At 29.3% G+C, this 27,367-nt stretch overlaps 1 protein-coding gene across 1 annotated transcript; it reads left to right on the forward strand.

Annotated features, from left to right (window-relative positions):
- The first annotated feature begins 23,852 nt into the window (after positions 1–23,852).
- Positions 23,853–27,274, forward strand: LOC137826130 (rop guanine nucleotide exchange factor 5). Its single transcript, XM_068631989.2, has 7 exons — positions 23,853–24,485; positions 24,677–24,793; positions 24,910–25,064; positions 25,193–25,267; positions 25,362–25,652; positions 26,111–26,467; positions 26,566–27,274. The coding sequence occupies exons 1-7, from the start codon at positions 24,257–24,259 to the stop codon at positions 27,013–27,015; spliced, it is 1,674 nt and encodes a 557-aa protein (XP_068488090.1). The 5' UTR covers positions 23,853–24,256; the 3' UTR covers positions 27,016–27,274.
- Positions 27,275–27,367: the final 93 nt, after the last annotated feature.

The following is a 27,367-nucleotide window of genomic DNA, read 5'->3' on the forward strand; positions in this document are numbered from 1 at the left end:
TTAATTGTTTAGTAAATAAAATTCTTGGATATTTTTCGAGAATGATCTTTAAGAATTGCCGAACAATTTTATGGTCTTCCAACGAACAAACTTTTCTACTTTTCAAAATTAATAAATTTTGCAAAGTGAATAAAATGGTCATTTAATGATTATTATGTGAAGATTAGTTTTGTAGAATTACATAAATTATGTCGAATTAGTTGAAAATCATTTTAGTTCTTTCTTTTTATAAGTACAATTGAGTACTTTTTTTAAAATTACATTTTAACTTAATATATATATATATATATATATATAATTCAATTCAACTTAAATTTTAATGATTCAAAGTGCATGTTTGTTATAGTTTAAGTATTATTACACTCTCACTTACCATAATAAATTAAGTCACGTCTCTTTAACAACATGACATAAATATTTACAATTTTACACATATAAATAATACAATATTATTATATCTATCACACTCAATAATTCTTTATTATATTCCAATAATTACAAGCTAATAGTGTTTATTAAAAACATTAATGATATTTCAAACATTGAACTTTGATGCAGTTTATCTAATAATATTTGGTACTTCTTAGTAACATTTAATATATAAAAAAGTACATGTTTTCTTAAGTTTTTATTTTATCGGCAAAACATGTTTTCTTCTTTATTGTTATTATTATTAATGAGAAATAATGTCTTTTATGTATTAAAAATAATATTATCAAATATGTGAGTAATTTATAACGTATTGATGTTACTGAGATGTATCTATATAATTTAAATATTTAGTAGTTTATTTATTTTTTAAATAAAATTAAAAAATATAAAATATATACATTACAATAAGAAATTTATATGTCGTTATAGACAAACATTTATTAATTTACTTTCGTTTGCAAGTTAATAAAGTGAAGTTTGAAAATGTACCAACATCCTATTTTCTACTCTAACATTATCTATTCAACACCATTAAGATACACATTTTTATTTTAAAATATAAAATAATTTGAAATGAAAAAACTAGAAATGGAAAATTGAAAGGTGTATTTGTAATTTTGTTGAAATTAAATTAAATTTGGAACGTTTAACAGAGATGTAAAACAAAAAAAATGTTTAAAAGGGATGTTACTTACTGGTGAGATTAAAGCGGTGACAGTGAGAATGGGAATAGAAAAGAAAGGTAAGGTAGCAGCATTTATTGCAGCTAATTTCTGCATAGTCACAGAAATCCCGTGAATCAAGACCTGGCTGACGTGGACCAGTCGTACGTTACGTGGGCATCGATGCATCTTCCTCGGATTTCAATCCAACCTTCAATTTCCTTTAATCTATTTCCCGCCCATTTCATCACATTATTTATTCTTTTACATTATAGTATTCAAATATTTTCAGTATAATCTAATCCTTTTTAAAACATTTTCAATAAAATTTGTTTATAATTTTTTTTATATAAAAATATATTAGTTTAATTAAATCTTTTTTATATATATGTTGTGTGTAAGTTGCCTAATTTTTTTTAAAATTACTTATAAATAAACAGTTCTTAAAATTGTTCTCATAAAACTTAAAATTCTATCTATGGCTTTTTCCTTGGAAGTGTTTTTATTCAGATATTGAACTTTCTTATTAAAGAAAATAAAAATTAAGTTGTTTGTTTAGTCCATTTCTGGTATTCTTTTCTTAAAGACTAACAGTCAACTATTGCTTAAAAAATTGTCAATTAAAATTAAATTAATAATTACATTTTAAATGTATTGTAAATTAAGTTTAAATCACACCAGATATCAAATTTATTTTTTTACAATAAAAAATAAATAAATGTGAACTACTCAGAGTGATCAAATCCTTATACAAAATAAAAGATCTAAGTCACTTCATCCTAAAATGTATACATCACCGAACACTTTTGATTAAAAAATACTCATGACTTTACTCAAAATCAAACACCCCAAAAGCAAATAATTGAACTTAAAAATATGTCAAAAAACCATTCTCATACGACCAAATGTTCGAGGCACCAATCGAAAAAGACAAAAAAGTAGAAAGAGACTTTGATGTAAAACAAAATCAAAACTTCACTTGAACCAAGACAACAACTTTTAAACCATCGACAATTCTCCCTTTAAAAATTACGCTATTTTTATGTTTCCACAACTCACTTATCATTATAGTCCAAATCATTTCCCACGTGTTATTTACCGAAGCAAACACATTTTAAAAATCACTTCCAATTTTAAACTTTCAAATCTTAAAATCTATTTGTAGTGTTTAGCCCATTATATCCCCTAGAAGCATGTTTAATCCATGGTTGTATAGGTAGGTTAAAAGTACACATCAAAAAATTTATTCAAAGTTAAAGTTTTACAAATAACAAACATAATGAGTTCTGATTGAACAAGGAATTAGGCTATCATTGTTTTTTATTTTCTCATGTTTCTTTGCTTTTCTAACTTTTTTTTTCTGATTTATTAAATCATATCAAACCAGTTTTTAAATGCTAAATATATCAATACAAAATATAATAAATATCTTTATTCTTATAACTGTAAAAATAATGTTAACAAATATTTTAAAAAATAAAATCAGTAAATTATGTTTAATAAATTAAATATAAAAACACTCATCATTTGTACGTGTATTTCTTTTGTAGGATAATAAAGAAAAGACAAATATAAATTTTTGAATTTATTGAATAGACGAGTCTTTGAATAAAGTCATCATGTTTGGTTTAGGTTGATTTCTCATACCTAATGTGAAGTTTTCAAATATATTTTTAGTGTGTTGGATTTGACGTTTGCAATTTTGAATTGCATTATAATAGCAAAAATATTTAAAATAGTTTTAATTTAAATGTGAGTCATCTCTCTAAGTTTTTTTTCAAAAATTAAATATATATTATATATATCTTTTAATAAATTATTGTAACTCCATTTCTATCTTATTTAAAAAATAGACAATGAGAATTAAAGACGACAATGACAATGCAGATTACATTAGTCGGTTGAAAAAAAGTACAAAACGAATTAAATATTTTCATTTTCTGATTCCTTTTTAGTCTATTTCATATAATCTTATAGTTCATGCAAATTAATTACAAAGTGGATTGAGTTAGTCTACACAGTCTGCAACAAAATATTTACTATATTTTAATATTATTAAAATGAAATAACAATAATAATATTTTTTTAAGTCAAAACAAGATGATTATTAGTTAGGTAGTGTAGACGATAGATTTTTTTTTAATATTTATGAAAGAAATAATTTTGACATATTTATTTTGTAAGGACCGACGTAGAAATGGTACAATTAAAATGACACCTGAATATTTTATTATTAAAGTGAAAAGGCTATATAAATAGAAATTTAGTTATTCAGGTTTTATTTAAAAAAAAAACCATCATCTCTAAAAACTCCTTTTTCCTTTCCTCTGCCTTCTCTCTAAAATTCCGACCTCCTCGCTCATCTATTTGACGATCAGAGTTCACCATTGGACTCCTGCCAACGAGATCTACGAGATTGACCAATCAGAATCTTTCATAGAGTATGTTCATTTTTGTTCCCTTTTTCCTTTCCTCTCCCTTCTCTCTTAGATTCTGACCTCCCCAGTCTGTCATTGGACTCCTGGCAGTGAACTCTACAAGTTTGACCGATCAAAATCTTAGATAGAGTAAGTTCATTCTTGACTCTTTTTCCTTTGAGTTAGTTTTGATCTGGTTGGGTTGCCTTTTAATTTAAGTTTGCATGTGAGGTTTGTATCTTCAAAATTAGTCTCTGTTAGCTCAGGGTCCTAGTGATGTAGTTAGATTTGTGATCAGGACTCTGTGGTGCAGGTTAGGGTATCCTTAAGCTTTTGGTGGGTTTGGAGCTCTTGGTGAGCATATGCTCAAGTAAAGGTAAGGGAAGCTAGTTTAAAATCTTCAATAGAACCATAGGTTAGAAGATTTGAATGTGAGTATGACGGGGTCAACAATTCCAGATTTTGTTGCAAGATTTCTTGTTCTGAGTAGATTGTAGTTTGATTGAAATTGAAAGTGTTGTGATTGAGAATTGGTTGTTGATTTAAATGCTAGATTTTGTTGCAAGACTTCTTGTTCTGAGTAGATTGTAGTTTGATTGAAATTGAAAGTGTTGTGATTGAGAATTGGTTGTTTGTTTTAAATGGTTTTGGAATTGGAAATCATGTATATATATATGTATGTATAAATGGACATAATAACTCAATGATTCAATGAGAGTGATGGTATCATGCTGAACATGAACTGGCAATGTAAGGTGTAGATTTATAGTTTAGGAATTGAATGAGATATTGACTTATAATCTAATAGGTATATTAAGTTATGCAGAATTTATCTGCATATTTCGCTCAAGCTAGAAAGTGCTAGCTCAAGCTAAAAAAATTATGGGTGCTCTCTGGAGGATTTTAGCCCAAGCTACCGAATTTTAGCTCAAGCTAAAATTATGGGTGCTCTCTGGAGGATTTTAGCTCAAGCTAGCAAATTTTAGCCCAAGCTAAAAAAATTATGGGTGCTCTCTAGAGGATTTTAGCTCAAGCTAAAATTCTGGGTGCTCTCTGGTGGATTTTAGCTCAAGCTAGCGAATTCTAGCTCAAGCTAAAGTAAAATAAAAAAAATAAAAAAATATTAAACTAGTTTTTATTTTCTTTTAAAAGATTGATTTATTTATTTCTATATAGTTTTTCTTATAAAGTATGCAAACTTTTATTTCATGTATAATTAATTGAAAATCTCTTTAATTAGACATTTATATAATCAGTCGATGAATTGTTGTGTATTTTGGAAATTCTAAACATTGGTATGATTTGATTATTTGATTTTGGATATTATGAGGTTCAAAATATGAATTCTAATTAAGACATAGTATTTTCAGGAAAGAGAATACCGTGTTGAGATTGTTATTAGGGTGTATTGATTTGTGAGTGTCCTGTGAATGAGACAATCCTGACTCTATTGATATAATGGAATCACATAGATGAAGTTATTCAGTTGGTGAGAGTTGAAGGAGGTCCATTTGGCTGAGTCTGAGGTTTGAAAGAACTGATCAGAGCAGATCAAATGGATTTACCCTGTCATATGAAGATGATGAGGAGATATTGAGATAATTATGCGCATGGCTGTGTGGGTTTCACAACAGTGGTATGACAGGTGCAGGTCTCTGGATGCTAATTTCAATACACGAGTCTTCCGGAAGTAGAGTCAAGTGTCTGTGTTATCAGTCAGTAGAAGTTTGTCATGAGAAAGATGAATATTGAAATTGTTGATAGACACTTGATGGTTATGTGAAATGCATGAGAAAGGATGAATTTATGTGGATGTTAAAGTCATATTTGTGTTATAAGTTTTAAAAATACCTAGCTTACCATTTGTTTTGTTTTGTGGTTGTTTTTCTTTGATCTGTGATGATCGTGTATTTTACACGGGAGCAGATGATGTTACAGGTGATAAAGTTTCTCGGTGAGAAGATGGATGAGGGAAAATGTTTGTTTTTCTTTTGAAATTGTGATTTAAATTTTATGTAAATGTTTCAAGTCTGATGAAGAGAGAGATAATTTGAAACATTATAATAATAAAATTTTAGATATATTTATATTATGTTTATATATTTATTTTAATATTTCATACTGATTTTGGTTATAGATATGGAAAAATTTAGGGATGTTACATATTTGATTATTAATCTTATGTTTATTTAGTTTATTTAAATTTTATTAACGATGATAATTTATGGGATGCAACAAAAATTTGAAACATTAAAATAAAATTATTATTATAATATATATCTATTTCTTTTTAGGATTTTGCTTATACTGGACCATACACCCGTATACCATATGTCAATAAAACTAACCTATAATTCTTATAAAAATCAGTTTATTCTAACCTACTTTTTACCGATCAAATACGAAACAAGTTAAATTAGATTAAACTATTTCACACGAATAATAGTTTCTTGTGAAACATGTTATATATAGTCACTGTATTTAAAAAATCATCCTACTATATTTATTTAAAACAAATTTAAGACTAAGAAAATAAGACATACACGAGATATAAATATTCAAAATAAGAAACAACATCGTTGAATAATACATTTAAAACTAGACATTACTATGCAACTTGACATCTCAGCAAAATTGACACCTCAAGTAACAACAATCATCCGCCATCACATGAAAAAAAAAAATTATTAAAACAAAAATAAAAAAATAAAAATATGGAGGGACTAGACCAAAACTCATATGTTAACAAAAATGATACATAGGTAGACTATATCTATTCATAAAGAATTATAAGAACAGACTAGATGGAAGTCTATTATACCAATGAAATGATTCTCTATGAATAAATCCTAAATTAGCTAACTTATCAACACACACATTCCCTTCGCGAAAAATATGAGTAACCCTAAATTGATTGTCCCACATAAATTAAAATAAGTATTTCATCGATTATGAAACATCAATGGAACATTAGTCCTAAGAGTAAACGCATCACAAACCAAGGTAGAATCACATTCAAGCCAGACACTAGTAAGCCGCATTTTTTGAGTTTCCTCCATAGCATGTATAACTCCTTAAAACTCAGCAATCAAAACAGTCTGAACTTCAAGAAACGCTGAAAAAACACCAATAAATTATCTCATACTCCCACGAAAAATACCTCCACAAGTAGCAAGATCAGGATACCCCTAACAGTCCCATCAATATTAATTTTAACCCAGTCTCGTGAAGGAAATTTCCATATGATAAGAAGAGGACGAAGAACTTTACCACTGTGAGTCATAATAACAAAAAACTTAATCACGTTGAAATCCAACATATCATTTTTCATTGAAACTTTAGACGAATTTCCCACTAGACAAGTTAAATATTTAATTACCGAAATAGCCTTAAAAACCTCAATCTTATCCTGAAATTTAGCATAATTCCTCATACGCCATATCATCCATATAGAAAAGGTTATCACAACAAGCTTAATCAATTTAACCAAAGGACTACCATCACTCTTAATAAAAAAAAAGATCATCATTATTAGAGAGATGAGAACTAAAAAAAATTTGTCGAACTCAACTCCAAATATGCAATGTGTTAGAACATTCAAAAAATATATGTTGAATAGATTTCTCATGTTTTTCACAAAGCGTACACATAGAACATATATGCAAACCCTTATTCTAAATATGTTGATATGTAGGAAGTCGTCCATGAAATATTTTCCAGAGTACTAGAGTTTTGGAAGGCAGAATAGATAAAGACCAAATAAATTTACCCCAACCACATGGAACTCCTAGTTCCAAGAAAAAATTCATACCCGATTTAAGAGTGAAACGACCAGACTCTAGAATCCAATTAGGAATATCTTGTTCCTCTCTAACCATAATATGATTAAAAAAATGAGGCATCTGCGGTAAAGATAAGAAAATATTTCAATCACAACCTGTCCAAAATTGAGACATGTATCCAGAATGCTAATACTACTTAAGGGATTTATTTTAAATTGTCATAAATCAATTTCTTTTCTTAATTTTATTTTTGTTTTTACTTAATAAGTATTGAGTGAAAATATTCCTTGAAGTTTATTGTAATTATAACACATGCACTATATTTCTCTTTAAAATAATTTCTTTGACATTATGATATAATTTATTTTGCCAGTTTAATAAAATTGGTACAAAATATGAAAGTGTTAAACAATAAATAATTTTTATTTTACCAAGAAAATAAACTACCAATAAATGTTTTTCTTAAAATGTGAATGAATTTATATACTCTAAATAAATAACATAATTGGGATAAAACACGAATCCGATTCAAATGAAACAATGATATGGGGGTGAATATATGAATTAAGAACAAAAATGAAAAAACAGTGTAGTCAATTAGTCTAAGGAAGTAGATAAGACGATTGAAACTTACAAGATGGAAAAAACATCCCATCTGAGCTTAAAGATCATTTTCAAAATGTGTATTAGAGAATCACCACTTGAATAATAAAGTAATCAAGATTAGATTTAAAGTAGGATAATCGCTCTTAGAAGAGTTCAGTTTTAATGTGAATAAAATTTATTTATTTATTTTAGCTTCGTATTCAATAAATATAATAATGATAATCATCTAATTTGAAGGAATAAAGTTTTATCCAAATTCTGTTTTGAGATTTTCCGTAAGTTTTAAAAAATCACTCATGTTATTAAATGGTGCAAGAATGCATGATCAAGACAAAATAAATTATACACTAATAATATAGAATAATTTTATATCATTATTCAATTAAAAATGACACATACGATAAATTTTTAAACTTATTGATAGCTGATTTAAAATTTATGTTAACAACGATTTCTAAATGTAAAATTTTCAAATCATTAAAATTATTATTAAATGCCAATTTAATATTTTTCTGTAATACTTAATTAAAAATATTTTCAAAATCATGCAAGCAAAGAAAATATTATAACGTTTCATTCCATGATAATTTTATTATTATATATTCTTTCTTCTATCACCTAGAGAATTTGTTTAACTAAGCATTAATTAAAAATAAAGCCGTTAAACTGAGTTAAATTTGTGGGTTGACCCAATTTCTTAATAATTTGAACCATACTTAGTTGAAAAATAAAAATGCATGTTAATTATAATAAAGCAAAACCTAATGCTGTTAATTATTAATATATTTGTATCCTTTAATTACAAATATAACTTTTTTTTCTTTCTAAATTTTAACCTTTTTTAGGGACCTAATCCACCATATTCCTAGCCTACAGCTATTTGGGGGCGAATCAAGACATATAACATTTTATTGCTTATAACTTTTTTTTTCTTTTATATTGTCACGTATTTTTCTCAAGTATATTAGGTCAAAGACTAACTTAGCCCTTGTTTTAGATTGGTTAAATTATACTATTTTTTTAAAAATGTGATTAAAAAACACAATGAATCAAATAATTCACAAATAACGATTGTTAGATCCAATTAACGATTCACCAAATAAATAGCCAAAAGAAAATATGTTATCTTACATCATAATCCTTGTGTATGAGATCTTAGGTCAGATTCAAACCAATTTTTATTATGTGAGAAACTTCTGTGCTTTAAAAAAGTGTTAGTTTGTATGATTCTAATTGATGTCTTTTTTATCAATATCACCAGCTCTTAATTAATTACTACTTTACTTAATAGAAATCCATATTTAATATTAACAATTATTTGACAGGTCTAAAAACGATGGAATCACACTATTTTTAATAGGCCATCGAATAATATTTTATGGAAGAAATTGTATTCGATAAATTGCTTCAAAAAATGATTATTAATATTAATAATGATAAAAACAGAAAAAAAATGACATAAAGAAGAAGTGAACAAAAATGTTTTTTTTTAATGAAAAGAATATATTTGGAAATGGTTAATTATTTTGTTTATTTGATAATAATTATATTGTTTCTACTTTTGCAGGATTTTAATAATTCTTCTAAAGCACGAAAAAGATATTGGTTTGGCAACTTTTATTTACATTACCTGGAGTATTTGGAAAACGAGTAATTCAAATTCTCCCACATTTTAACAACATAATCTACTATAAATAAAGTATGCATGATCATTTATGCGTATCTCTTTATACTTTTAGGAGAAAAAAAAACTTTTTCTCTGGTTTGTTTTTTCACTATCTTTTATTCCCACATTTAACCATTAGTTAATGAAGAAAGATGGTTGGAAGAGAATTGGCGCGAAAATAGATTTGGGTTGGTTGCCTAAAAAGAAGAGAGTGCAGTGTTCTGCTGAGGAATTGCTTCACTTTCACTTTCACTGTAAAAAATATCTGCTGCTACTTCTGCTGCTGCCCCCATAAAAAGCCTGACCACACTACAGTACACAAACACGCCTTCAATTTTCCTCTTTTTAGATTTCGGTTTCCTTATCTCCACACTTTCAAATATTTTTTAATACATATTTTATTATATATCCTAAGCTTATAAATTCGAGAATACAAAATTAAATTCATCTTCTTTTACTTTTGAAAATTACACTAACAAAGATTTTGTGTTAATACATGGAGATTAAATTCTTTCGTTATAACTCTAGTATAAAAGTTTAAGCTAATACATATTTACCGCTTTTGTTGTATGTTGATGACATGCTCTTGTTGGTAGTTTGATATATAAAATGGATTTTAAGGTATCTTTGTGTTACTACTTGTTTGAAGTTTTGTTTTGGAGGTGATAAGTCTATCCTTGTAAGCTATACTAATTCTGATATGGGTGGAGATATAGATTCTAAAAGGTCTATCTTGGGCTATGTGATAAAATTTGTAGGGGGAGCTGTGGCATGACAATCTAGATTGTAGAAGTGTGTTGCGTTGTCTACTACTGAGGTAGAGTTCATTGCCATTACAAAAGCATGCAAGGAGTTGCTTTGGATGAAGAAACTCTTGCAAGATCTTAATTTTGTCCAAGAAACTATTTTGTGATAATTGGAGTGCAATTCATCTTGGTAAGAATTCAACTTTTCATTATAGGTTCAAGTATATTGATGTGAGGTATCATTGGATATGTGATGCTTTGGAAGCTAGGTTACTAGAGTTGGCAAAAGTTCACGCAGATGATATTGTGCTGATATGATGACTAAGACACTACTCGGAATCAAGTTTGAAACTTGTTGTGAGATTGCCGGTTTGTCTGTCGATCATCTCCACATAGTTGTGAGGGGGAGATTTGTTGGGTTGGGTTCACGTCCTATGTGGAGGCCCAACCTAATATTAATCACCTTTAGGTTTTTTTCTTAAACAAAGAAAGTCGTCAGCAAGGAGAGAAAAGAAAAGGAGAAAAGAGTGAAGAGAGGAAGTTCTATCTAGCAACTTTCAGCCGTCGTCGACGCCTTGTCCACCGTTGGATCGGGCGGAGATTTTGTCAACAAGTTCATAACGTGTGGTACTTCAATCTAACCATTCAAATATTTGAAAAGTTGTTTGAGCAGTGAGAAATTCATCTCACACTGAAGCAACGTGTTTTGAGGACGAAAAATTTTCTGATCGTCGCTGCTGCTTTGTCCACCGTTGGATCGACTGAGATTTTGTCAACAAGTTCATAACTTGGGGTGTTTCAATTTGATCGTTCGAATTGTTGAAAAGTTACCGAAACAGTATCATATAGGTCGTGTACAACAACCGCAGTTCTTTTGAGTTTTCTGGTTTCTTGTTCTTTATTTCATCTCTGTTGTCTTGCTATTTGGCTGATTATTGAGCACAATTTGTGTTGTGATTTGAGACTCTCTTGTAATTTTAATTTTGATCCTAGTGGAGCTTGATTTACTGACTTGTGCCCGTGGTTTTTACTTTTCACATTGAGAAGATTTTCCACGTTAAAAATTTATGTGTTTTCCTTCAATGTGTTTTTGTTGCTACCATTATTTGTTATTGTTTCTCACATATTCTTGCAAGTTAGGGAAATTATTATTTGTTGCTTATTGCTTTGGTTGAGTTATTATTTTTACTGTATTGAATTTTCCATCAAGCTGGTGGTGAACATTGATGATTGATGTAAGTTTTGTGATGTTTTTATTAGTGGTGACTATATTTTTGTTCCCTTATTTTTTTGGAAGCCACAAATCCCAAAAAAAAAATCAATGATGTACAAAAATGAAGTACAAAACTAAAAAAAATTATCTTCACGATAGGGAAGGTCGAATACAATCAATGTTTTTGTCAACCCTCTCACACACGCTCAAATGATGAAATTGTTTTCTCTTATACGCAACAACTGAAGAAAAAAGTTGTTACCATATGCAACTGAAAGAAAGGTATGGGTATGAAGAATGGTTAAAACCAACTTTTCACAATTAATATGAAAATAGAGATAAAAGCATGAAGTTAAAGTAAGAATTTGTCAAAATGTTACGTTATCTAACCGAAACTTGTATAATTGATGTAAATATAGTTGATTAATTCTTTACTCTTCGTATACACTAGGATATCATTAATAAAAACAATAACAATGATAAAAAAAACTTAAAAACTCAATTCATCAAGTTCATAAAAGTTTCTAAAAGACATGAATCTTTGATACATTCAATAGCATTTTTGGTTTCCAACACTCAAATTATATTATATATGGTGCTCAAAATTTCACACCCATTAATGTACTTTCTTGACTTCTAAGTAGAGGTTTTTGACCATGATGGGGTTATTTTTTTATTTTTTTTACTAAAATAGGGTTTGTTTAAAAAAATTTACTAATTTAGGCAAGTCGTGTCAATTCGGCACGACTTCATATGCACAAATCGTTCCAATTTGACACGACTCTGCCATGTCATACTGAAGTCGTGCCAACATGATCTATACACGATTATCCATTTTTTTGTTCCTTAAACCTAACACTCTTAGAAAATTATGTATCAAATTAATTTTTAACATTACATAACTTACTACCCAATATATAAACAATAAAATTAAAAAAAAAATGATGCGACAAAAGTTGTGTCAAGTTGGCACGACTTCAGTATGACAGGGCAGAAGTCGTGTCAAGTTGACACGACTTCAGTATGACATGACAGAGTCGTGTCTAATTGGGACGAGTTGTGCATATGAAGTCGTGACGAATTGGCACGACTTACCTAAATTTGTAATTTTTTTTAAACGAATTCCATTTTGATAAAAAACAAAAAAAATAACCCTATCATAGTCAAAATTCCATTAGAGGCTGTTGAAAATTGAAAAGCCATAAGAGCTTATTTTTTAATTTGTTTTATCTAATATTTTTTAATTGATTGATTTCATTTCAATTTCGATATATAAATTCTTTCATACAACCTTTTTAATTGTTTTAAATTCATGCACAAACTAATTTTAATTTATAATTACTTATTAATCTATCTTTTTTATTTTACTTTTCTAAAATTCTTTAAGAAAAAACTCTTAGAAATATGCTCTAAGTTTAATTTAACAAATAATAAGTGAGTATCCTTTATATTTTATTTAGATTGGAGTGACTTGCGAGAAAAAAATGTGAAGATGGTGAGATTATTTAAATTAAGATAAGTTATAAGGAATTTATGAGAAAAATTTATTGAAGTTTGTGAATGGGGTGATGGTTGTAAATTTTGTTTTTAAATAAATAAAATATAAGTTTACATATTTTTTTTATAATTTTTAAAAATTTATGAATAAGAAAAAAATAATAAAAAAATAAGAAATTAATTCATATATTTTTTATATAATTGATTTTATGTAATTTTTTTGACAGAGTAATACAAGAATAATAATGTAAAGAGCACATATTTTATATGGCTTTTCTAGTGAATCTTCGAACACAGAGCAAGGATAAATTGGTTTTTCTGCATTTCTCCAAATCTTGTTTGAGGTATAATATTTCTTGTGATCTACAAAGTAGAAGCTCTTAATCATATAATTTCTATTATTTATAGTTTTTAAAATATGGCAAATTTTTCAAAGTTTACAAAAGAATCGTCACCAACTCTCATGAAAATCTTTCGAATTTGACAACTTTAGTACCAACAACTAAGTAAAATCTCAAGTGCAACTGCCATACTTGTAATCATGGCATCAGATCTCTTGGCATCTTGCAGAATGCAAAAGCACGACCCTGGACTTTTACTTGCTTATTGCCTCCTAGTGTCTTCAGTGTTGATAAGCTGCTCTCCAACCACAACCAAAAGAATTTGATGATTAGCTGCTATATATTACCTGAACAAGATGCTACAACTAGCTACTGGTGCTTATGCAGCATCACCAGAGAAGAATGGTTTGTCACTTCCAAAGGGCAATCTCAGGATTTGACTTTGTTCTTGCACTGATAACATGCCCCTTTACTCTGCAAGTCCCAAAATAAATTTTGCCACATCTTGAACAAGACCCTTTGAGTTAAGTTTATTTAATCATTTATAAAGTATATCATATTCAGAAATTTTTCTGATTTTAATTTCTTAATACTCAGTTAAATATTGAATATATATAGTTATCATCCTCGGAAAACTTTGTAATGGCACTCAGGAGGTTAGGTATCCAGTGAATATGATGACAAGTACCAAACACAGTGATATTGAGTCAACCTCAAATCTATTTATTTTTCTTCGTATACATTCTGCTGTACCAGTTTTCCTAATGCCTCTAAGTTGGCAATTGCAAAATTTCCACACTGTAGGGTCCAACCTTCACATGCCTAAACCTGACACGCACGACCATTCTATCCCCTTCCCCACCAAATATTATAACACTTTTCTTCCATTTTAATAAAAAGGTGTAAGTTCACAACATTCATCTGTTGAAAATGTGTTTAGCATAAACAAACTCTTTCAATTAGTACTAACTTATTCATAGAAAAAAAGTTGATTAGCTCAAGAGATGGAGAACAGTAGAAGCCATTTTCTATAAGGTGTTTGATATTGACTCAAAGTACTTCATAACAGGAAAATCTGAGATCTTTGACATAAATTCCAAATAGGTCATTCACAGTTGCATACAGTAGTTTTCCCGGTAGGATCAGATGTGTTAGAATTGCAAGTTAGCTTTTTCTGTTATTGAATAAGTCTTTATATTTTTAGGAATTTAATTATTCTGTTTTAACCTGGTTGAGATTTATTTTCTATTTTTTAAACTAGTTTGTTCATTCTCGTGCAACTTTATTCATTCTCTTGTACAAATACATAGCTTTCCAGCTTTAATATATCATTTTATTTGATCAATCAAATATTTGTTTTTGTTTTAAGGGTAACCAGATGCATGGATAGACTATAGTAGTATAGTATGGTACCCAACAAGAGCTCACGTGACTAGAAAAAGAATCACGTGATCCATATACCAAAAATCAAATTCTATAGTCATTGGTCAAACTTAAGGTAAAATGCAGATGTGGGTGCAGCCGGAAAGCACTTTCTTATAGTGGAAATGATCTAATTAAACATTGTTTTCGCATACACATATTGGGATGACGTTGATTGTTGAATACTTTATTCATATTCATAAAAGTTAATTTCTTGATTATGGTGTGGTCAAACACATAAAAGGACTTATCTTGCCACAATTAACCACATTTAAGTCCAAATTAAAAAGGGCAGAACCAGGTCGTTTTCAATTGTGCCAAGATTAAGAACACGACACATAGATTCAACGATCCACCTAAAAATATATGCGTTGAAATTGGCTTTTTGGGAGGATGTACTCCTCCATGTTCTTACCAATCCTGCCAAACACATTTGAGCTTAGAGCATAGTGCTGGACTAGGAAAAAAACAGTACAAAGTCACAGGCAAAAAAACAAACACACAGAGAAGCAGTTATGACTTAATAATATCAACAATTTGGATCTTCTAGATTGTTATTATCATTCTTTTTCTTTGAATTTGGACCACTACTACTTCTACGCACATAGTTTAGTAGCTTATTCGATGTGAATATAAGCAAATGGGTAAACAGTTTTCAGCAAAAGGACAATGATTCGTATAACGATGATAAGAGGTGTCATTGGTTCAAGCTTTATGTAACATGGGTTACCGTGGTTTCACTTTATTACTTAATCTATGAAAATGTCGTCTTCAGTGTGCTACAGTTATGGGCTAATGGGCAGCACCTACCACTGTCGATGTTGGGGCACTTTAAGGAGCCACTCTACTTCATTATTGTGCCTTCTAGACATTGAATTCTCTATTGCGCTTATATCTAACTTCAACAATCAAAACAATGTTAATTGATTAATGGGCTAGTCTACGCTCAAAGTTCATTTATAACCAAAAAATTGATAACCTTAATGCTCTCTTTCATACAACAAGTTTAGAACTTTAGATCGGTATTTTCCTTTTTTTGTGTGCTTTCCATCATAAGGTATAGATGTGATGTGTGTGTATCTCTCCAAGTAATTGAACTGAGTAAAGAAATGAGTAAAGTCATCAAGTTTGGCATGTCATGGCCACTAACTACTAAAATTCAATTCATTGTTATAACAAAAAGTACAAAGAGAGTATAGCACTATTAAAAATGGACAAACATGCCATGAAAATTTAAAGAAACCAGTGACCACAAAGGGTATATGGCTGTAATTGGACCAACAATCGGGGAGTAGTTTCAAGAGTGCGAAGAGATAACTTAAACACAAAACCAGCAAGCATCACATTTTTTTAAGCAAATTGTTGAAAAATATTAACGCATGTATACGAAGACATGGAAATAAATTATAACGTTTTGGTAATAACTACAAATTAATCATGGATGAAGATTTGTCAATGTTATGCGGGGAAGAGATGAGTTGTCGTAGAACCCTGCCTTAGAAGATTCCTGGGGTGCAGAACATGGAGTAATTTGCATCCTTCAGCAAAATTTGAAGCCTCGATTATCGTTGCCAACAATAAAAAAATCAAGATTCTTAGTAATGAGTAATGACAACTATTGTTTAAAAAAATTGCAGCATAGTCAATGGTGAAAGGTCTTGGAACTAGGGTCGCATTCTACAGCTGCTCTTTCAGCAAGGAGTGTCCACACATTTGTGCATCAGTATATCAGTATATCAGTATATATATATATATATATATATATATATATATATATATATATATATATATATATATATATTATTAAAGTTGGAATTCATAAGCGTACTATCACTAAGACAAACAAATCTTACGTTCGAAGAATGATGATAAAGATATTAATATATTATTCAATAACTAAATGTTTGACAGGAAAATTTAAATTCAAAGATTAGAGTAATGTATTTTTAGACTCAACCAACTTGCTCATGTGCATTAATATTAATATTAAGCATGTTTATTCTAGATGGAGTTAAGTTAAATGTGTAACATGTCAAAGTTTTTCTTAAAGTTATAGAGAGTGTTTAAGTCTAACCATTTATTTTTGAATTTATGAGAATTTTAACTTTTTATTTATTTTTTCTTTAAATTTTCTTTATATCATTTAGATATTTAAATTTTGAAGCTATTTATTTTTTGAATACTTTGTTTTTTTTTCTTTCTTTTGGTTGTAACATTAAACTCAACATTTAATATTTGGTAAAGAGTTAGAATTGAAAATTACACTTTAAATTTCTTCATTTAAAACCATAATGATTCAAATACAATGATTTTATTGTGTCTTGACCTACTTGTGTCACATACAAGAGCTCACTCATGCAAAAAAATATATTATATAAATTTTCTCTCCTATGAAACACATGTCCTTCACATTATGTGATGCTGCTCAAGTAAGGAAAATTTTCTTTACATGAGGGAACGAGCTCCATCAAGAGATGTTCATGGAGTGATATATAATTAGTGATATCCATTTTGTGGTTATTATATATATATATATATATATATATATATATGGATTAGTGGGCATTTAATCCAACATAGTGACTATCATTATGAGAAAACTTCGTTTGAATTGACTTTCGTATTCCACCAGTAATATTTCATTCATAAATAAACCAATTACAATTTACTAACTAATTAAAGTTGAGTGTTCGTGAATGGTGGATGTATGCGTTGAATTGTCAAACTACGTTAAAATTGAGTATGTGTTTATTTGTTTTCTCTTAAGTGAGTGTACTTTTGTCGAAAAAGATTATTTTTTTATTGAGGATTCTCATAAGTGACATTATAGGTGAGGTTCTAATTAAGGAAAGAGATGAACAATTTAGCATGTTGATTAGAGTCAACATTGTGTCTTTGAAGAGAGTGTGATGGTGGAAGTGTAATGGGTCTAGCTTGGTTGGTGTGACCATGTTGATGATGGATTCCACCTTGAATAGCGGCAAATTATGGGTGACAATGAAGTTATCGACAACAAGTATGAGGTGCAATGTGGTAACTAATGACAGAAAAAGTAATAAACTATTATAAAAATGTTGAATTAATATAAATGTTTACATCAAGACTTAATAATTTCTTTCGAATATTAAGGCTTAAGTAGTTGTGTGTCTTCGTCTGGTGTGTAATTAGTTGTTGATATGTTAAGTTGAGAGAGCTTATAATTTTATCTTTGTGAAAATATTTGTTTCAAGGATGTAGATGCTAAGTTGTGAACCACATGTTAAATTGAATTATTTGTCGTTATGTAAATGTGAAAATTGTGTGATTTATGTTCTAAAATATAAGATTTGTGTTAAAAAATTAGTAAGAAAATAAAAATGAATTATTTCTTAACAAAAATATTTATGTAAAAATATGAATTAATAATTAGTATTAATAGTAATAATTTAAAAAATAAATAGAAATAAAATTAATAAATGAGGTAAAATTTTCATTTACACACAATAATTACAAATTTATCACTTCAAACTTTCTTTAAAAATTCACTCAAATCCATCTCATGCACAATTTTATCGCTGTAAACCTTGTCCAGAAATCTTCAAATGAAGTGTACCAAATACCCCAAATGTATTGTGAATTTGATTAAAATCTAATTATCAGGAATATTATTCATCATAATATTTTTAATAGTTTCCTTTAATGTCCTTAAATTGCTGGGAAAATCGACTGTTGTCAAATACAAGTTAATCCCAAATCTAACCATCAGGTTGAAAAGTCTGAACTCATGGGGAGTTTTTAATCATATAAATGGTGTTCCCCGTTAAGTTTTCCAATAAAATAGAAGAGAATAAGAAAAAAAATGCCGATAACTTAATTTTCAAAGGGAAAAGAGAAAACAAAACTATTTTCACAACTTATTTTAAAATTTATGATCAGGTTAAAATAAATTTAACAGCAAAACAACTTTCTTTCTAATTACTTTCTGCTTTTTACTTTTCGATTACTTTTTCTTAATGTTTGAGATTTATTATGAAATTACTTTTATAATGTTTTAAACGATAGGTTCTTGACTATTTTTTCACAATGTTTGTTGTCTAACAACTTAGTTATCTTTTATAAGTGTGGAGGAGGTGCTTTTAGCTAAGAAGGGGGTGCCAATAAGAATTTGTAGGCTTGTTTCTAAGTTGGTAGTATGTTCGAAAATTTGAAGCCCAAATATCTTTTTAGGCTTATAGAACTTAGAGAGAGAAGGGATTGGATGGAAGGGCTAAATAAAACATTCTTTTAAGAACATTTTGTGATTTAACTAAAATTTATTAAAAACCAGAAAAAATAGTTTATTACAATTTACACATCATATTTAATGGATTTCTTCTTCAATTTCTTCTTTTATTTTTTCATTTCGTAATAAATTTTAATTAATAAAAAAAGTGTCTTAGTAGTTTCATTGGATGTTTCCTGTTTTTGTTTCATAAAGAAGGCTTCAGTGTCCCTAGTAACATAATTGATTTCTTGAGGGTACTTTTCTTTCCATTTGTATTGATTATGGTGATTAGATAATCTTAGATAGATAGAAGTTGATTAAACAAGTTTTTTATTATTATTTAAAAATTATCTTTAATTTTAAGAAGCTTTCTTCAATTACAGTTCAATGAAGTAAATAAAAAAAGTAAAAATATAAAATTAGATATTTGTAGATGGTTTCCACAATATTGACATAATAGTCAATTTCACAACTCTGAGTATGATAGTTTTTAATGGTTTTAATATCATTTTAATATATAAGTTTATACCTAACTCAATTATAATAAATTAACTTTAAAATAAAAATTGTATCCATTTATTTATGTATTATAATTTTTTTTATTAAAGTAGGAATTCTAATATATAGAAAATTGGATTTGCCCCGAAAAGAAAACATCAAATGATATGAAAACATCAAGCGATATGAAAATATTATGAACGAAAAAATAGGCGATGGAAATTTTATGTGACATTTCACATGCTAGCCTTTGACTTTCATTAGTATAACTCTTATTATTTATTCTCAAATTTTATCTTTTAATATTATTTTATTATACATGTTATATTTTTTTACAGATTTTCAATATTTTCTACAATATTTTCAGAAATATATATATTAATTTTATTGTTTCGTCTGTTATCAATTTGTTTTGGTTGTTTTTCTTTCATAAGCATTATTTCTTATTACATTTTTTTCTACTTATTTATAACTAGTTATTTTTCAATAGTTCTTTTTACAGATTATTCTATTACACATTTGAATTTTTACTTTTCAATTTCTTAAAAATTTGTCTCGTAATAATTTTCAAATTATACTTTTATATAACAATAATTTGTACACGTTTGAAATAATTTCTCATGACTTTTTGAAACACATATTCACTATCCCAACAAGGACGTGTTTGTGTTTTCTGTGGTACACAAATAAATCGAAATATTTACGAAATATCATCGAAAGATATGTGAATGGTGGTGTAATCAGCACATGTTTTATAAATCTTGGAAATATTATTAATACGATGGATTAACTTTTAAAATAAGTGTAATTTTATACTAATCTAATATCAATAACAAGTTTATTTTTGTAAAATTGTGATTTTCATTTATTTTCTTTACTAACTCTTCTTGATTCCTGTAAAAAAAAAACTAAAACGACAATATTATAAAATGGACCTAGTTGAATGGGTTGAATTTAAGGTATGGAGGTGCAGGAAGAAACAGTCCAAAACTTGCATAAGTCTTAACCCAAACCAATTGGGTTTGGGACTTTTCTTTATCCAGTCTAAAGAAGTAATTTCTTCCTCCACCTCCACATTGTGTTCCTGCACATCCATAATTTTTATTACTCCAAAATTACCCTCGAGCAAAAGATGGAAGATTTTTTTTTTTTAATTTTCAAATAGTATAATCCATATATCTTTCGAAATTTAAAATTCGAAATACAATTTTGTATTTTTAATTTTAAAGTTTGAAATGTTCCGAATTTTAAAATACTGTAATTCAAATTCAAAATTTTAAAAGATATGTAAAAAAATAAATTTCAAAAATATAAAATTTAGAATATAATTTTATATATTAAATTCTTCAAAATGCATTTTCAAATCTATTCAAAATTTAAAATTTATAAAAAAAATAAAATAAAAGGTGGAAGAGTTACAGGAAGAATATTATATTTTTAGAATTTGAGGTGGTTGGATTCATACATCAAGATTGACACAACCCACTTTGGGTGTTACTTCAAGTCTCGAATCACGCCACCACTATGCTTAATTTTATCATAAATCCTAACATTTCAAGTAACCAACTTCGAAATGGAACACTACAAAGAAAACCTAAACTTTGCTTCACAAAAAAGTACCAAATTTGGCTACCGTTGGTGTTAAAAAATTTAGCAACCACGAAAAGAAGAACTTAAAACAACAAACCCAATCAACGTGAATGGGTTTTAAACTTTTGTTCCTCTTCTAGGGTGTTCTAGTTAAGAGCAGTGGCAAAAAATAGAGGAAGTTGAGTTTTGTCACCAACCAAACCACAAAACAAAATTTGGAAACGAGTTTTTTTAATGCTTAGGGGACCATTATACACCGTGAATAAAGAGTTTGCGCGAATTCACATGATGAGTAGTGTGCAGTTAATGTTGACATTTTTTAAACAAATATCACTGATTAAAAAGAAATATAAAATGTCATTTAAAAGAAATCACAGTTCATGTGATTACAAAGAAAACCAGACCAGTTGACATTTGGTTTGAAAAAACATTTTTTATTTATTTTCCACATATATAAATATATTGTATGATTTAAAAAATTGTTTGGTTTTAATTGTTTTCATTTTTTATTTTCTCTTTTACTACAAATAAAGCTAATGCTTGTTTGTTATGAAAGAGTTGTTTTATTAAAAAATAAAAAATGCTTATAATATATATGTTCTTTTGACTTCTGTTTAATTAAATAAAACGTTAATGTTATTTGTTTATGAGGTTCAAACACTTATCTTAAATGACGTATGCGTATCGGACATACGTATCGGTGTCGACACTCATGCGTATCTGAAATGTTTAATTCAAAAAATATTTGTTGGACTTTTGGAAATTATAGTACCGTTCTAACACAATTTTAAAAGGTATAAATACAATAATTTTCTAAAAACTCAAATTTATTGTATAAATTTTTATTATAATTATAAAATTAAGGAACAAATTATTTTGAATCCATCACGAAAAATATCTTCATGCTCCCAAAAGAATCTCAAACATACTTTTGCACATAAATATTTATTTTCAATTTATATAATTCAAAATTATATAATATATAGATCTGTATCTCCGTGTCCTATATTTTAAAGGTGTTCGTATCCGTATTGTGTCAGTATATATATTTGTATCTGTGCTACCTAGCTATTTGTTGTTTATCTATTTAATAAATGGATGGTGAAATTCCAATGGAAACATTGGAGAAAACAATTGGCAATTGCACTGCATGAAGAACAAAACCTTATAATGAAAAAAATGATAGATTCGCAACGGTGAGAACATAACGTGATGCTATGGTGGTTGGGTTTGAAATTCCGCAGTTGAAAAAGGAAAGGACGCATTCTTTATTCTGATTTAAAATTCAAACGACTAGCTTGGGTGCAAAAAGTAGAAGAAAAGCTTTCCTTACAAAGAGTGGTAAGTAAAGTTAATTATTGCTTCAAGAGTATGGATTCAAGACCAACTACTACTACCCAAACTCAACATTTAAATGCACCAATGCTAAGAGGAATATAGAGTGGGCCTATAAAACATAGTTCAAACTTTAGATTTTATAAATATTTGTGATTAAAAACTATTAAAATTATAGTAACACGAATCTTCAAGGCTATGAGTACCTCTTCTTTCCCAAACGGAAATAATAACGTTAAACCTTTTTTTTTTCCACTTTGTGTATGTCTGATGTGGTAGCCGTTGTTGGTGTCTTCCAGGCAAAAAAAGTGTTCTACCTTTTTGTTGCTGGGAAGATGATGATGCATGGATGTAAGACAACAATGGAGCTAATAGGGTGGTTCTTGGGTGAGTCTATAGGACCTTTGTTCTCACCACTCACTTTCCAGTTCAATTAAAAATGTATTACATTTAAATTTAAACCAAGAACTATCAATTCACAATTCTATTTATATTCAAATATATACCTAATTCAACTGTTTTATTCATTGCACAGGAAACTTCTATTCCTCCTTTCAATTAATGATATTCCTTTTTATGAAAAAATTGTACTTGAATTTTATTAATACTAGGCAGAGACAAGCACTTAGTGTCTCTCTACTTTTTTAAATAAAAATAAAAGAAGAAGAAAAATAATATAGTTGGATGGCAGGAAAGAAAGAAATTAATAATATGAGAATAATAAGACGATTACTGTATAATTTAAAAGAGAATAATACAAATTTAAAAAGTGAGTAAAATATACAATTATAAAAGACTCCAGCATGCAAAATCTTGTCAAGCTATATATTCTATTTGTATGCAACAAATCGAGATACTAAATTTTGTTTGTGAAAGTACTCTTGCCTATTAGCATTAGCATGTGTATTTAGATACTAATTTGCTTTATTTAAAATTGTAATTAAAGTGCATTGCAAGTTATTTATGAAATGCAGATAAAATTACAAAATATGAATTAAAAACATATAACGAAAAAGGTTTGTAAATTATAAGAGATATTCACAAATAGTTTTAATAATAAAAATTTAAAAATGGATTAAAAAAACGTAAAGAATTTAAAGTATTGAAAGTTTGTAAGAATATTTTATATTTTAACGTTTTAAATTTAGTACATTAAAATTGCAATAAAAATAAATGCTGATAACATATAAATATTTTGAGGGAATTTTTAAAATATAATTAGTACATTTTTAAGTTTAAAGTATAGAGAGAGTAATTATTAACAGTATAAAAAGTAATAAAAAATTATATCGAGATGCATATAATAGTAATTACTAAACAGAAATTAGAAAGCATAATATATATTGGGAATAACAGAAAAAAGTCAAACAAGTTTAAATTGTTTAGTATTATTTTTGAACATGGCCACAAATTTGAGTTACTCTGAGAGCGAAAGCCAGAGAGACGTTGGTATGTCATGGGGCATTCCACACTTCAAATTTGGAACAACAGTGAGAGAGAGAGAGAGTGTAAGAAACCACGACAACTGTTCAGTGACACAATAACCTTTTCCCCAAAAGCTACATTGTTCTTCATTCCATCGTCTTTTCCACGATGCTGTGTTCACAGCAACCTCAACGGTCCCTTCATACACGATAATCTATAAAACCCACCTCCCAACTTCCTTTGTTTTTCAAACTCCTTCTCTGTTACGGCAGAAAACTGTTACTGTCGCTGTGTTGGGTCATGTTGGAGGAGAGTGAGCCATCATTGGGGTGATTTTAGTTCAAAAAGCAAAGCTTTTCTGCTGAGGGAAAGTTGTTCAAGATGGAGGCTTTATGCAACAAGGGTGAAAATTTTCAGAAGAAAAAAGACGGGTTTCCTTCTTCTGCCAGTGTTTCAGCTCAAGAACTCAAAGGGTGTGCTTCTCCTCCTCTTGGTTGGCCTATTCGGAAGGCTGCACTCTCCAAATGCCGCAAATCAGATGAGAAAGAAAATGAACCTGTTTCTCTCTTGGAAGATAAAAAATTTACCAGCATCAGTTCTAAAATGCCAGGTAAGTTGGGACTAGAATATTTGGAGTACTGACAGACTGCAAAAAGTTTAAAAATTCACACAAGTTTTGAATTCCGTTGATTCTATGAAGGCTGGAAAAATATTGAAAGACTATTATTAACACCTAGGTGGGTTTAGTTGTTAATATTCATTTGGTTGTCGTCTAACTACTGGGAAATAATGTTGGATCAGGAATCGATGCAATGAAGGAAAGGTTTGCAAAATTACTGCTTGGGGAAGATATGTCAGGATCTGGGAAAGGAGTCTGCAGTGCTTTGGCCATCTCAAATGCCGTTACAAATCTTTGTGGTATGCTTTGTCTGTAACACAAGCTGGATTGGCAAAATTTTCAAAATTTCCTTTATCGTTTGAATTTAAATGTTGTTGTAATGATCTTTACAATTCGAATTTAATGCAACTTGTAGCCACTGTATTTGGGCAATTATGGAGACTAGAACCTGTTCCTTGTGAAAAGAAAGAAATGTGGCGGAGGGAGATGGAATGGCTTCTTAGTGTTAGTGATCACATTGTTGAGTTAATACCTTCTTGGCAGACATTTCCAGATGGAAGTAAGCTAGAGGTACAATTGGATTGAATGCTCATATATGACTTCAATTTTCTTTTCAATAAAGAGCTCTCTACTTTGTATGTAACTAAAACTAAAACAGGTATTGCGATTGTGATGTTTATATATGGTGCATTCTATAGGTAATGACTTGCAGACCAAGGTCAGACCTTTTTATGAATCTTCCAGCTCTGCGCAAACTCGACAACATGCTTCTTGTGAGTGTTGAATCTTATTCTTTCATGGTGTGCTAGTAGAGTAGTAGATGGTAGAGAAATTGCTGACACTCGTGTAAACTTATCTTCATAACAGGAAATTTTAGATAGTTGCAAAGATATGGAGTTTTGGTATGTTGACCAAGGAATTGTAGCCCAAGATGCAGAGGGTTCAGCTTCATTTTGCAAAAGAATTCAGCGACAAGAGGATAAGTGGTGGCTCCCTGTACCTCGTGTGCCCCCTGCCGGCCTCAGTGAGAACTCGAGAAAGCAGTTGAATCACACAAGAGAATGTGCAAGTCAAATTCTAAAAGCTGCCATGGCTATCAACAACGGTGCTTTAGCTGAAATGGCAGTTCCTGAGTCATACTTGGAAACCCTTCCCAAGGTATGATTATTTTCCTCATAAATAGAAGTTGATGTTATTATATGGTTTAGACAAATGATAAAAAAAATAGTATGGAATTGATGATATTTCTGGGCATTGCAAAGTGAGTTTAATTTTTATATACTCCTAGTGTGTAAATTTGTTTAGTGTCAACCACTTTCAAAGTACTTATCACACATTTATGATTAGATAACAACTTAAAGAACTTTTAGGTAATCACTCTGTCACGATATTCTAATTAAATTCCACTGCAAGTTTACCAAGGAAACGTTCATAGAACGTGTAAACAGCTTTGTTTGATCATGAGCTTAAAAAACATGTGTTATTCTTCTAAAATATACTATACTATATGCATTGCTAAAATCTATCTGCTCACTTATATGACATTGTGGTGAAATTTGATTGGTTTTCGCAAAGGGTTTTTTTCCAACATAGTTGATTTCTTGTTAAACTTTCAGAATGGAAGAACTTGTTTGGGGGATTTTATTTACCATTACATTACATCAGAGAAATTCTCTCCAGAGTGTCTTCTTGACTGCCTAGACCTATCCTCCGAGCATGTGGCACTTGAGATTGCAAACCGTGTTGAAGCCTCAATGTATGTGTGGCGTAGAAGAGCTAACTCTAAACCCCCACCTAATCCTAACCGTTCAACTACAAAGTCATCGTGGGAAATTGTGAAGGACTTCATGGCTGACGGAGATAAGAGAGAACTACTAGCAGAAAGAGCTGAAAATGTCCTACTTTCACTGAAGCAGAAATTTCCTGGTCTAACTCAAACTACCTTGGATACCAGCAAGATTCAGTGCAACAAGGTTCCATGCTTCTATTTCCTTATTTTCATCTAGTTTTTGCAATCTTTATCTCAAAGCCTTTCACATTAACAAATCTTATTTCATTTGAAAACATTCAGGATGTTGGAAAATCCATACTAGAGAGTTATTCAAGAGTTTTGGAGAGCATGGCATTTAACATTGTAGCTCGCATAGACGATCTGCTGTATGTGGATGACTTGACTAAACATTCAGATAGGTTTCCATTGGTTCCAATGACAGTGTCTGTCTCAGGCACTCCTCACAAAGCAGTTGGCACACCAAGCTTTTCAGTGGCACCACCACTAATTAGTCCTGCAAGGGGAGAGAGATCTCCTTTCCTCAACAACAACATTAACATTGACAATAACAATAAGAACATCAAACCTCAACGTCGAGGCTTTGGGGTGAGAAGAGTACTGTCAAATTATCTTGGTGCAGAATCAAAAGAAACAAAGAGTTTTAGCAATCCAGGTGTGTTGAATGGTTCAAACCCAAGCAGCAACAAAGCAGAAAAGAAGGCACATGCCATGAATGAGAAGACAAAATGAGTGGTGAGGTTTTACAGTAAAACAACCATCTCCTTGTATCATTTATTGGCAGCATCTGTTTGTTGAGTCCTAAAGATGTTGTTAGTTGAGAATAGAAATGTGAAGTTGTTGTGTTTATTATTTGCAGTCTTTAGCTGAAATCTGACAGGGGTAAGTTGAGGACCAATTGTATCAATTAGAAGATTGTATTTAGTGTAGATCATTTATCTAATGTATTTAGAGGACATGCTTTTCAGTTATTCCTTCAAAATTATGTCTACTTGCCTTTTCTTCCATCAGATCAAGTGAATTTTCATACTAGTTTTTTTTTCAATTTTTATTAATCTGGTGTTTAGTATTTTGTAAAATCTTC

This window comes from Phaseolus vulgaris, chromosome 8 (assembly GCF_051622355.1).
Source record: "Phaseolus vulgaris cultivar YP4 chromosome 8, ASM5162235v1, whole genome shotgun sequence".
Classification (NCBI taxonomy): Eukaryota; Viridiplantae; Streptophyta; class Magnoliopsida; order Fabales; family Fabaceae; genus Phaseolus; species Phaseolus vulgaris.

Excerpts from the sequence above, each read along its gene's own strand:
- LOC137826130 (XM_068631989.2), top strand. The coding sequence starts at position 24,257 with ATGGAGGCTTTATGCAACAAGGGTGAAAATTTTCAGAAGAAAAAAGAC. Across the intron at positions 25,268-25,361 it reads AACTCGACAACATGCTTCTT|GAAATTTTAGATAGTTGCAA; the intron begins GTGAGTGTTGAA and ends TCTTCATAACAG. Across the intron at positions 25,653-26,110 it reads ACTTGGAAACCCTTCCCAAG|AATGGAAGAACTTGTTTGGG; the intron begins GTATGATTATTT and ends TTAAACTTTCAG.